We start from the raw sequence: 14363 nt of genomic DNA on the forward strand, positions 1-14363 counted from the left end.
GTAGCACGCTCGCCTGGCATGCGTGCGGCCCGGGTTCGATCCTCAGCACCACATACCAACAAAGATGTTGTGTCCACCGAGAACTAAAAAATAAATATTAAAAAAAAAATTCTCTCTCTCTCTCTCTCCTCTCTCACTCTCTCTTTAAAAAAAAAAAAAAAAAGAATTTGCAGCTAGAAAACCATCTCTCCAAAAAATCCTCAGCAAAACATTACTGGAAGAGGAAATGGAAAATAACAATGAAAACCAACAGTGGGAGGTAGGACAGTAAAGGGGGGAAAATAATCAAAGAGGAAAACAAACCATATTCAGTAACATAAATAAACAAATATGGCTGGAAGGATAACCCATATCTCTCTCAATAATAACCCTAAATGTTAATGGCTTAAACTCACCAATTAAGAGACACAGGCTAGTAGAATGGATCACAAAATATGACCCAACAATATGCTGCCTACAGGAGACGCATTTGATAGGAAAAGACATACATAGACTGAAGGTGAAAGGTTGGGAAAAATCATATCACTCATATGGACTTTGGAAACAAGCAGGAGTGTCCATACTCATATCAAATAAAATAGATTTCAAGCCAAAGTTAATCAAAAGGGATAAAGAGGGACACTACATACTGCTCAAGGGAACCATGCACCAACAAGACATAACAATCATAAATATATATGCCCCAAACAATGGTGCAGCTATGTTCATCAAACAAACTCTTCTCAAGTTCAAGAGTCTAACAGACCACCATACAATAATCATGGGAGACTTCAACACACCTCTCTCACCACTGGACAGATCTTCCAAACAAAAGTTGAATAAGGAAACTATAGAACTCAATAACACAATTAACAACCTAGACTTAATTGACATATATAGAATATACCACCCAACATCAAGCAGTTACACTTTTTTTCTCAGCAGCACATGGATCCTTATCAAAAATAGATCATATATTATGTCACAGGGCAACTCTTAGACAATATAAAGGAGTAGAGATAATACCATGCATCTTATCTGACCATAATGGAATGAAACTGAAAATCAATGATAAAAGAAGGAAGGAAAAATCATGCATCACTTGGAGAATGAACAATAGGTTACTGAATGATCAATGGGCTCTAGAAGACATTAAGGGGGAAATTAAAAAATTCTTAGAGATAAATGAAAACACAGACACAACATATCGGAATCTATGGGACACATTGAAAGCAGTTCTAAGAGGAAAATTCATTGCATGGAGTTCATTCCTTAAAAAAAGAAAAAACCAACAAATAAATGATCTCATACTTCATCTCAAAATCCTAGAAAAAGAAGAGCAAAATAACAGCAAAAGAAGTAGAAGGCAAGAAATAATTAAAATCAGAGCTGAAATTAATGAAATCGAAACAAAAGAAACAATTGAAAAAATTGATAAAACTAAAACTTGGTTCTTTGAAAAAATAAATAAGATCGACAGACCCTTAGCCATGCTAACGAAGAGAAGAAGAGAGAGAACTCAAATTACTAGCATACAGGATGAAAAAGGCAATATCACAACAGACACTTCAGAAATACAGAAGATAATCAGAAATTATTTTGAATCCTTATACTCCAATAAAATAGAAGATAGTGAAGGCATCGATAAATTTCTTAAGTCATATGATCTGCTCAGATTGAGACAGGAGGATATAGACAATCTAAACAGACCAATATCAATTGAGGAAATAGAAGAAACCATCAAAAGATTACCAACTAAGAAAAGCCCAGGACCGGATGGGTATACAGCAGAGTTTTACAAAACCTTTAAAGAGGAACTAATACCAATACTTTTCAAGCTATTTCAGGAAATAGAAAAAGAGGGAGAACTTCCAAATTCATTCTACGAGGCCAACATCACCCTGATTCCTAAACCAGACAAAGACACTTCAAAGAAAGAAAACTACAGACCTATATCTCTAATGAACCTAGACGCAAAAATCCTCAATAAAATTCTGGCGAATCGGATACAAAATCATATCAAATAAATTGTACACCATGATCAAGTAGGATTCATCCCTGGGATGCAAGGCTGGTTCAATATATGGAAATCAATAAATGTTATCCACCACATCAATATACTTAAAAATAAGAACCATATGATCATCTCGATAGATGCGGAAAAAGCATTCGACAAAGTACAGCATCCCTTTTTGTTCAAAACTCTCGAAAAAATAGGGATAACAGGAACGTACCTCAACATTGTAAAAGCAATCTACGCTAAGCCCCAGGCTAGCATCATTCTGAATGGAGAAAAATTGAAGGCATTCCCTCTAAAATCTGGAACAAGACAGGGATGCCCTCTCTCACCACTTCTGTTCAACATAGTTCTCGAAACACTGGCCAGAGCAATTAGACAGACGAAAGAAATTAAAGGCATAAAAATAGGAAAAGAAGAACTTAAATTATCACTATTTGCAGATGACATGATTCTATACCTAGCAGACCCAAAAGGGTCTACAAAGAAACTATTAGAGCTAATAAATGAATTCAGCAAAGTGGCAGGATATAAAATCAACACGCATAAATCAAAGGCATTCCTGTATATCAGCGACAAACCCTCTGAAATGGAAATGAGGACAACCACTCCATTCACAATATCCTCAAAAATAATAAAATACTTGGGAATCAACCTAACAAAAGAGGTAAAAGACTTATACAATGAAAACTACAGAACCCTAAAGAGAGAAATTGAAGAAGATCTTAGAAGATGGAAAAATATACCCTGGATAGGCAGAACTAACATCATCAAAATGGCGATATTACCAAAAGTTCTCTATAGGTTTAATGCAATGCCAATCAAAATCCCAATGGCATTTCTTGTAGAAATAGAGAAAGCAATCATGAAATTCATATGGAAAAATAAAAGACCCAGAATAGCAAAAACAATTCTAAGCAGGAAGTGTGAATCAGGTGGTATAGCGATACCAGATTTCAAACTATACTACAGAGCAATAGTAACAAAAACAGCATGGTATTGGTACCAAACAGGTGGGTGGACCAATGGTACAGAACAGAGGACACAGAAACCAACCCACAAAACTACAACTTTCTTATATTTGATAAAGGGGCTAAAAGCATGCAATGGAGGAAGGATAGCATCTTCAACAAATGGTGCTGGGAAAACTGGAAATCCATATGCAACAAAATGAAACTGAATCCCTTTCTCTTGCAATGCACAAAAGTTAACTCAAAATGGATCAAGGAGCTTGATATCAAACCAGAGACAAGGCATCTGATAGAAGAAAAAGTTGGCTACGACCTACATACTGTGGGGTCGGGCTCCAAATTCCTCAATAGGACACCCATAGCACAAGAATTAATATCTAGAATCAACAAATGGGACTTGCTCAAACTAAAAAGTTTTTTCTCAGCAAAAGAAACAATAAGAGAGGTAAATAGGGAGGCTACATCATGGGAACAAATCTTTACTCCTCACACTTCAGATAGAGCCCTAATATCCAGAGTATACAAAGAACTCAAAAAATTAGACAATAAGATAACAAATAACCCAATCAACAAATGGGCCAAGGACCTAAACAAACACTTCTCAGATGAGGACATACAATCAATCAACAAGTACATGAAAAAATGCTCACCATCGCTAGCAGTCAGAGAAATGCAAATCAAAACCACCCTAAGATATCATCTCACTCTAGTAAGATTGGCAGCCATTATGAAGTCAAACAACAACAAGTGCTGGCGAGGATGTGGGGAAAAGGGTACACTTGTACATTGTTGGTGGGACTGCAAATTGGTGCAACCAATTTGGAAAGCAGTATGGAGATTTCTTGGAAAGCTGGGAATGGAACCACCATTTGATCCAGCTATTCCCCTTCTGGGTCTATTCCCTAAAGACCTAAAAACAGCATGCTACAAGGACACTGCTACATGGATGTTCATAGCAGTACAATTCACAATAGCAAGATTGTGGAAGCAACCTAGATGCCCTTCAATAGACGAATGGATAAAAAAAATGTGGCATTTATACACAATGGAGTATTACTCTGCATTAAAAAATGACAAAATTATAGAATTTGGAGGGAAATGGATGGCATTAGAGCAGATTATGCTAAGTGAAGCTAGCCAATCCCTAAAAAACAAATGCCAAATGTCTTCTTTGATATAAGGAGAGTAACTAAGAACAGAGTAGGGAAGAAGAGCATGAGAAGATGACTAACATTAAACAGGGATGAGAGGTGGGAAGGAAAGGGAGAGAGAAGGGAAATTGCTTGGAAATGGAAGGAGACCCTCAGGGTTATCCAAAATTACATACAAGAGGAAGTGAGGGGAAAGGGAAAAATAATACAAGGGGGAGAAATGAATTACAGTAGAGGGGGTAGAGAGAGAAGAGGGGAGGGAAGGGGAGGGGAGGGGGGATAGTAGAGGATAGGAAAGGCAGCAGAATACAACAGACATGAGTATGTCAATATGTAAATCAGTGGAAGTGTAACTGATGTGACTCTGCAATCTGTATACGGGGTAAAAATGGGAGTTCATAACCCACTTGAATCAAAGTGTGAAATATGATATATCAAGAACTATGTAATGTTTTGAACAACCAATAAAAAAAAATAAATGCATTTGACAAAAAAAAAAAAAGAAAGAAAGAAACACAAAGAGAAGCATGGATAGGCCAACTTGAGAATGCTACAGAACTTTATCTTCAGAAGAATTTCTTCTTAAAAAACAAAAACAAAAACAAAAAAACCCAAAACACTGACACATCCTGTTTTCTCTTTTATCTCAGGGCCAAAACCAAGATGAAATTTTTGGTACTTGTCACTGTTGGAATAACTTTGCTGCTAGGAGTCCAAGCCATGCCTTCAAATCGCTTGTCTTGCTACAGAAAGATACTAAAAGATGGCAACTGTCACAACCTTCCAGAAGGAGTGGCTGACCTGACACAGACGGATGTAAATGTCCATGACCATTTCTGGGATAGGAATGGATGTGAGATGATCTGTTACTGCAATTTCAGTGAATTGCTCTGTTGCCCAAGGTAAGGAATGAAATCATAAAATGTATTGCTGTGAAATGTATGCAGAACAAATTTTTTAAAAGACATTTCCTTTAAAATAGTTTTGCTGAAAGTAATTACCCATTTAAGTAAAATCCTTTTAAAATCCCAGCTGTTTTCTAGAATCATCACCATAGTGTAAAGAACTGAATGTTTTTGTTTAAGAAACAGAATTTGACAGAATTTAATAAAACTAAGCAAAAGCCAGAAAATTAATAATACTTTAATCGATTAAATTCTGAATTCCCCATTTAGTTTCTACTATAAAAAAATCTACTGGTAGCAGAAATGAACATCAAGGCTGTCATCTTAAACCAATTTGAAAGCCAGTAAAAGGTTTTAGATAAAAGATGCTAGTATACAGTACCAATTACTTAACTGGATAGAAAAGATGAGTAATGGTCAAAGAAAACCATTTCCATGTATGGATTAACCAGAAAGTTCAAAAATTCTACTTTTTTGGAAAAAAGGTGTATTTTAAGTATAAACTAGTGGTAGATAAATCAATAAATATTTTAAGCTCTTGATTTTAAAATCATCTTCCTCTAATTATTGAGTCTTTCAAATATTATGATCTTTAGTATACTGAAATTAACTTTTTTTCAAATTACTTTCAACATGTGCTGTTATATTTCCATTCTTCTAACAAAGCCTAAGGTCCAAAGGGCAGATATTACTATTTTACCAAAGAAAGATACAGAGACATGAAAGGACCAGCACTATCTCACATAATTAACTAATATCAGACCTGAGACTATAACTTAGGTATTCAGATTTGTACCAGATTTTTTTTCCCCCTCTCCCCATCAAGCCAGTTGGTTTTCAGGTAAGGCTCCCAAAACAAGCTTCCGCATCCCCTGTGTTCCAGGGTTAAAAATGCACATATAGCCTAGTGTGGTAATTCATGCTTGTAATCCCTTTGATTTGGGAGGCTTGATGCAGGAGGGTTGTGAGTTCAAGGCCAGTCTCAGTAATTTAACAAGACCTATCTCAAAATAAAAAGGACTGGGATGTAATTTAGTGTCAAAACACTTTTTTGTTCAATCTCCAGTACTTCCTCCCCTCATATTATGCATACTTATTCCTGAATCCCAATCTACTGATTCCAAAACTCTGGAGGTGCTCAGCAATTAGGTTTTAACAAATCATCCTCATGATTCTGATGTTTGATCAAGTTTGGGAATTAGTGTACTGAATGATTCCCAAGAACTGACTTAATTTTTCTTGTACTGTGTAAATGAAATGCCATCTAATATTAAAATAGAGTGCTCGCTGGAGTTGTGGCTCAGTGGTAGAGCCCTTGCCTCACATGTATTGAGGCACTGGGTTTGATTCTAAGTACCACATATAAATAAATTAATAATAAAGGTCCATCAACAACTAAAAAAATATATTAAAAAATACAGTGCTTGCTTTTTGTTACTGTATTACTTGAAAAAAATTATTGGAATGAACTTGTATTTATTTATCATATAATTTTGTGATTATTTGTGCTAATGGATATAGAGAGGAATGTGAACATACATAAGTAATTTCTCTTTGATTTTGGTATACTGCTTTCTCAGTAGCAACAGATTTACCTTGCTAAGTACATTTCTAATAAGCCATAATAACACATATATACAATTGTACCTTATTCTATACATATTTATACATTGCTTTATGTGATCTTTCCAATAAAAAAGTGTAGATTTTTGACATTTCTCTTTTCCCTATCAAACCTAGAAATTTATTTAATGACTAAGAAAGTTTTAACATTGTTTCTTATCAGCAGATTCAAACTTCACAGCCCATCCCCTTATCAGACAAATAAAACTTTATGTATGATTATAAGGTTTTGAAATAATCTATTTGTTCCTTACTTTATAGATAAATGATAGCATGCCATCAGTGGCAAATAGGAGGAAAATAGAAGAATTAATTACCTTTTTTTGGTCCTTGTTAGTTCTGTGACATATCCTTCCATTCATCCCTTTGTACTTTATTCATCTGAAAACAATAGTCATATCTGAAATCCTGGGAATCACTATCAATGTTTAATTCATAAGACTAATAGAAATCTTCATTTTCAGCTAAATTTAATTTATATTCTATTTTCTTTCAGAGATATCTTCTTTGGACCAAAGATCTCTTTTGTAATCCCTTGCAACAATCACTGAAAATCTTCATGTATTCTGGAGAACACCATCCCTAATTTCCTATCAGTGTGCTGAATTTCTAGTTTCTATCCAGTGCAATAAAGCATAGAGTCTTTAAAGTCTTATTTGCCTAGGTCAAGTGAACCTGTGTTAAGCAAGTAGTAATAAAAGTTAATTCAATTTAATTTTTCTCTGTAGACCTTGTTAATAATGGGTAAAATTTTTGTCTCTAGATTTTCCATTTATGAGATGTTCACTATACTCTGTAAAAGAATTTTGTCCCCCAGATGGATGTTAGAATCCCTACTCAAACACTGAGGATACTTTTAGTTGTTGACAGTTTTTTTGACCATGTTTGTTTGTTTATTTAGGTGCCAGGCATTGAACCCAGGGACATTTAACCACTGAGACACATCCACAGTCCCTGTTATTTTATTATTTTGATACAGGGTCTCATTTGCTTAGGGCTTCACTAAATTGCGGAAGTTGGTTTGAACTTGATATCTCCTGCTTTAGCCTTCTAAGTTACTGTGATTACAGGCATGCACCACTATGTCTATGTGTCTAATTTCATGACTATGTATATTTAATGGAAAAAAATGTTACAAATTGAACTTATTGGAAGGGAAACTAGTATTCTAGAAAGAAGGAAAATAGGAACTAATAATTAAATGTATATTATATATGCCACTCACTTTAAATACATTTTAATTTTACTATTTAAAAAAAAACACTGTGAGATATTTTTCTTAGCTCCATTTTTCAGATACTATCTCAAATTTAAGGGATTAAATCTTAAAATCAAGATATTAACCTTACAATCAAGGCAAAATATGAAGAATTCCAATTCTGAAGCTCATACACTACACCCTCACGCAGCTGGATCAAAACATAATACATATCCCTGAAGTATGGATTTTTCTTAGAATAACAAAACATACATAAAGAAAGACACAGGATGAAAATTTAAGAGTCATATAAAGTTTAAAAGTTAAAACATGTGACTTTAAATATATTTCCCAATTGTTAGAGGATACGGCTTTGAACTATGCCCCCATATTTTGAGAGGTATTTGTTGACTTATAATGGTCATCTGGGGTAACATCAGAAAGCCTTTCATGTTGTAAAATTCTATTACATGCTATGTGCCAGCCACTATTAAGATTTTGGGACATCATAATGAATAAGATGGACTTGTCCTCTTGGAACTTGTGTTCTAACAAAGCTATAAAATCGTTATAAACAAGTAATTATTTATAAATGTGAAACCTTTTCTAGAGAAGTATAGGGTACTGTACAAAGTATTGTAGGTAGGGGGAACAAAATATTGTGGGGAAAAGTTTAAGAAACACCATGAAGGCAATCGAGGAGATATTTTGTGACTAAAATTACATTATTTCATTTAATTACATTCTTGGAGGTCCTTGATCTGTTTCTGAATACTCCATTCAAAATAGTATCTAGTATCAATTCAGTTTAATAGTCATTACTGGGCTGGGCTAAACAATTTTGAGGTATAATTTAGTGTCTCTTAAAATAAATACAGGCCAGAACATCTTTTCAATATTATGACCTCCTATGAAATTCATGAAGAGAAACAGAATTGTACAAAGCAATCAAATTACTTGTTTTATCAAGATAGTATATGATTTAATTGGCCTTTCTTCACTGAATTGACTGGCAATAAAATCAAGATTGACTCAAGAAAAGGTGTCTTAAATCCATTTTCTGGAATAGTGCATAGAACAGGTAAACAAAACCATCAGTAAACTTGTTTCATTTTCTGTTCTTTCTAAGTGGGGAAAAAGTGCTAACAATCCATTATCTCTTATAAATGACATCAGCAGGAGGGTACAAATGAGGCAACAGTGGCTTTTTACTGTGTCTCTTTTGCAATCAAAACCTGATGAGAAAAAACTTTAAAAAGGAAATCTTTTATTTGTTTGTTTTATGTGGTGTTGAGGATCGAACCCAGAGCCTCATATGTGCAAGGCAAGCACTCTGCCACTGAGCTACAACCCCAGCCCAAGAAAAAACATTTTTTTAAGAACTAAATTTTAGGGGCTGGGGATGTGGCTCAAGCGGTAGTGCGCTCGCCTGGCATTCGTGCGGCCCGGGTTCGATCCTCAGCACCACATACAAACAAAGATGTTGTGTCTGCCGAAAACTAAAAAATAAATTAAAAAAAGAACTAAATTTTAATAAATGAAATTTTATAGATTACCGATGATTCTTCTTCACTGTATTCTTTCCTTTCTGGAAATAACTGGAACATGAAATTCAATAATATTCTTTAGAAATGAGTGCATTATAGAACTATATATACTTCTCTATATTAACAAGTAAGTGTAAAACATAAATGTTCACAGAGTTTACCTCATGTAATTTTTCCGGACTTGGTCAATATGTTTTTAAAGGCAAATATTTATTCATCAAACTAATGAACAGATATTTTATTTTTTCCAATAGATTTTAGTTATAAAATACAATTAAGCTTTTATTAAAAATTTACTATTATGCTAAATACTGATTTAAAACAACTGAACTAAGTAAGTACTGTCTTTATCCCTCTTCTATGGACAAAAAAATGCCAAGGTTTAAGCTGGGTGTGGTGGTGCACACCTGTAATCCCAGAGGCTCAGATAGCTGAGGCAGGAGGATTATGAGTTCAGATCTAGCCTTGGCAATGGCAGGGTGCTAAGCAACTCAGTGAGATTCTGTCTCTGATAAATATAAAATAGGGTTGAGGATGTGGCTACGTGGTTGAATGCCCCGGAGTTCAATCCCTGGTACCAAAAAAAAAAAAAAAAAAAAAAAAAGAAAAGAAAAAAAAGCCCAAGGTTTAGAGCAATTACATAGCTTAGCTAATGTTACATTATCAATAAGCAGTAAACCAGATTTTAAATATGGCCAATCTTATCCTGGTATCTTACCACATTGTTTAATAGCATCATCTAATTTATTTCCTTTTTTAGCAAGACTTTTCTGGATAGGAAATACAATTGTACATTTCAAATAGTTCACATGGGCTAAATGCTTTCTGAATAACAATGTCTTTATTTTAGCTTTATATCTGACTTTCTATATCCTTGTTTTTACTATAAGTCCCATGTTGCAAGCACCAGATTGACAGTAATACCAATAGCTCATCTTTTTTTGATAGTATCAATTCCTCTTTTCTCATTATAATCTCTCATAGGGACTCCCTGAAAAAAAATATGTATATACATATGGGATTAGGTACTGATTGTACAGGATTATTAGAGAACTGGAAGCAACATAGAAAAACCAAAACAATGGGCAACAACTGTTGGAGAACAAGTAGGAATATTTAACTTTTAACTTCCTTGTAACTATCAATAGACACACATATGTTCTTTCCATAATAAATCACTTTTGAAAAAAAGAATAAGATAAGAATGTTTGCTTTTACCATTGTTCTTCAACATTGTACTGGTAGTCCTAGCTAGAGCAATTTGTCAAGAAAAAGAAATAGAAGGCATTCAAATTGAAAAGGAAGTAGTAAAACTACCTTTATTTGCATATTAACATGATTCTCTCTGTAGAAAATCCCATGGAATTCACAAAAACCAAACCAAAACAAAAAACTCCTAGAACTAATAAATTCAGCATAGTTCAATGGTCAACACAGACAAAATCAGTTGTTTCTCTATACCATTAAAAAATAATCCAGAAAAGAAATTAAGAAAACAATTCTATGTAAAATAACATTAACAAGAACAAAATATCCAGGAATAAATTTAACCAAGGAAATGAAAGACTTGTATACTGAAACTATAACTTAAGAAATTAATTAAAGCAGGACTAACTAAAGGGAAACCATCCCATAGATTAGAGTGTTTTTAAGAAGGCAATCTTGTTCCAGATTTTAGAGGGAATGCCTTTAACTTTTGTCCATTCAGAATGATGCTAGCCTGAGGCTTAGCATAGATAGCTTTTACAATGTCAAGGTAAGTTCCTGTTATCCCTAGTTTTTATAATGTTTTGAACATAAAGGGATGCTGTACTTTGTTGAATGCTTTCTCTGCATCTATCGAGATGATCATATGGTTCTTATCTTTAAGTCTATTGATGTGGTGAATAACATTTATTGATTTCCATATATTGAACCATCCTTGCATCCCAGGGATGAATCCTACTTGATCATGGTGCACAATTTTTTTGATGTGTTTTTGTATTCAATTCGCCAGAATTTTATTGAGGATTTTTGCATCTAGGTTCATTAGAGATATTGGTCTGTAGTTTTCTTTCTTTGAGGTGTCTTTGTCTGGTTTCGGAATCAGGATGATGTTGGCCTCACCTTAAAAGAGCATGCTACAGGGATACTGCCACATCGATGTTCATAGCAGCACAATTCACAATAGCTAGACTGTGGAACCAACCCAGATGCCCCTCAATAGATGAACGGATAAAAAAAATGTGGCATCTATACACAATGGAGTACTATGCAGCAATAAAAAATGACAAAATCATAGAATTTGCAGGGAAATGGATGGCACTAGAGCAGATTATGCTTAGTGAAGCTAGCCAATCCCTAAAAAACAAATACCAAATGTCTTCTTTGATATAATGAGAGCATCTATGAACAGAGCAGGGAGGAAGAGCAGGAAGAAAAGATTAACATTAAACAGAGACATGAGATGGGAGGGAAAGGGAGAGAAAAGGGAAATTGCATGGAAATGAAGGGAGACCCTCATTGCTATACAAAATTACATATAAGAGGTTGTGAGGGGAATGGGAAAATAAACAAAGAGAGAAATGAATTACAGTAGATGGGGTAGAGAGAGAAGATGGGAGGGGAGGGGAGGGGGGATAGTAGGGGATAGGAAAGGTAGCAGAATACAACAATTACTAATAGGGCATTATGTAAAATTGTGGATGTGTAACCGACGTGATTCTGCAATCTGCATTTGGGGTAAAATTGGGGGTTCATAACCCAATTCAATCTAATGTATGAAATATGATATGTCAAGAGCTTTGTAATGTTGTGAACAACCAATAAAAAAAAGAAGGCAATCTTAAAGCAGTATACAATTCAATGCAATCCTATCAAAATTCTAATAACGTTTTCGGTAAAAAATGGGAAAATCCATCTTGAAATCCATATGGAACTGCAAGGGGCCCTGAACAGCTAAAACAACATTGGAAAGAAAAACAAAGAAAGTAGGAATCTCACTTCCTGATTTCAAAACAAGGCTAATAGACATGTAGATCAATGAAATAGAATTGAGAATACAAAAATAAACCCCAACATCTCTAGCCAATGATTTTCAACAAGGGTGCCAACATCATTCAGGCTCTTAAAAAAAAAAAAAGTGTTGGGATAAACTGGCTAACCACATGCAAAAGAATGAAGTTGGACCCCCTCTACCTCATTACCTGTATGAAAATTGACAGTACACTGGTTCAACAATCTAAATTTAGCAGCTAAAACTATAGAACTCCTAGAAGAAAACATGGGCATTAATCTTCGTGATGTTGGATTTGGCAGTGGATTCTCAGATTTTATAGCAGAAGTACAGCAACAGAAGTGCTACTTAAATTGGACTACATAAACATTTAATAAAACTTTTGTGTATCAAAGAAAATTATCAAATGTGAAAAAGGAATTTACTGAGTGGAAGAAAATATTTACAAATCATGTATCTGATAAGGGTTTAATAAAGAAATCCTTTAGAATAAAGAACTCATACAATACATCAAAGAGGCAACCGAATTAAAAAGTGAAGAAAGGACTTGAATAAACATTTTTTTCTAGGAAGATATACAAGTGGCAGCAAGTGCATGAAAAGATGTTCATTACTTTTGATCATTAAGGATATATAAAACAAAATTACAATAAGGTCATTCACACCCAGTAGGATAGCTTTAATTAAAAAAAGAAAGAGTAGCTCTCATGGTTTGTGGGAACATAAAATGGTTTAGCCTCTTGGAAAATTTGGAAGTTCCTTAAAAAGTTCAATATAGAATTATCATGACTTGGTGATTCTACTGAAGTGTACTCAAAAGCAATGAAACCTATATCCATAGAAAAATATGTACAAGAATGATTATAGCAGCATTATTCCTAACAGCCACAGGCAGAAACTGAATGTTCATCATGGATGAACTGGTAAACAAATTACTGACAGATACAATGGCATGTTTTTCATCTATGATTTTCATCTAGGGACAAGGTACTGATACTTGCTGCAGGTTGGATGAACCCCTGAAAACAATGCAAAACAAAATAAACTAGACATATTGTAGCTCAGTGGTAGAGTGCTTTCCTAGTATGTGTGAGGCACTGGATTCAATCCTCAGCACCTCATAAAAATAAAGGTATTATGTCCGTCTACAACTAAAAATGTTTAAAATAAAGAACATATACTGTATGATTCCCTTTATATAATATATCCATAATAGCAAATTTATGGGAACAAAAAGTAGATGGGATGAAGAGAAGAAGAAATGGGGAATGATTATATATGACTATTTTGGGGGGGTGATGAAAAAAGTTTTGAAATTAGAACTAGTGGTTGTACAACATTCTCAATTTACTAAATACCACAACAAACTGAACATTTTTATTAAATGATTGTACGTTATGAAAATTTCCCTTCAACTTCAAAAAAATCAATTCATATGGAAATAATATACAGCTTATTTCTAAAAATAAATGTATTTTAGGCATTACTCTTTAGCCTTCCCTAAAATTTTTCTTTTAGTTATCAAATAACTGACTTATTTTTTGAGCCCCTCTATAGGGTATGCTTTCTTCTTTTTTCTAGTGCAAGGCAGTAAAATTTAAATCCTTTCCTTGATGCTCTAATAATAAAATCAATGCGTACCCTTGTAGATAGGAGTACTTATTTATTTAGTTCTGATATAGATTAAAAGGTTTAATTAATTTATAAGTTTTACAACCCAATAGCAAGGAATTAAAATCATTATATAAAACTTAACTCAATCTTGATGAGTTTCTTACAAGTCTCAGTTCATAAGATCCTATTTTTTTTGTTTTAAATTTTTCTAACAAGGATTTAATTTCCTTGAATAATTACATTCTTATGCAAAGTTTCTGAAAATTAACATTACCAAAGGTTATGTTCATAGAGCTAGTTAAATGTAAACAAATAATTTCAAGTTTTCACACTTTTTTTTTTAAATAAGAAAAAGGAAGCCTA

At 33.9% G+C, this 14363-nt stretch overlaps 1 protein-coding gene across 1 annotated transcript in view; it reads left to right on the plus strand.

Moving 5' to 3' along the window:
• The window catches only part of SCRG1 (stimulator of chondrogenesis 1), a 110830-nt gene extending 103573 nt beyond the window's left edge, over positions 1–7257 (plus strand). Inside the window, exons 2-3 of the mRNA XM_081269228.1 lie at positions 4769–5020; positions 7143–7257. Of these exons, the coding sequence (XP_081125354.1) occupies positions 4769–5020; positions 7143–7197 (307 nt within the window). The 3' untranslated portion in view covers positions 7198–7257. The remainder of the gene's footprint in view (positions 1–4768; positions 5021–7142) is intronic.
• The last annotated feature ends 7106 nt before the right edge of the window (positions 7258–14363 follow it).

This window comes from Spermophilus citellus (genome assembly GCF_964194105.1).
Source record: "Spermophilus citellus genome assembly, chromosome: 16".
Taxonomy (NCBI): domain Eukaryota; kingdom Metazoa; phylum Chordata; class Mammalia; order Rodentia; family Sciuridae; genus Spermophilus; species Spermophilus citellus.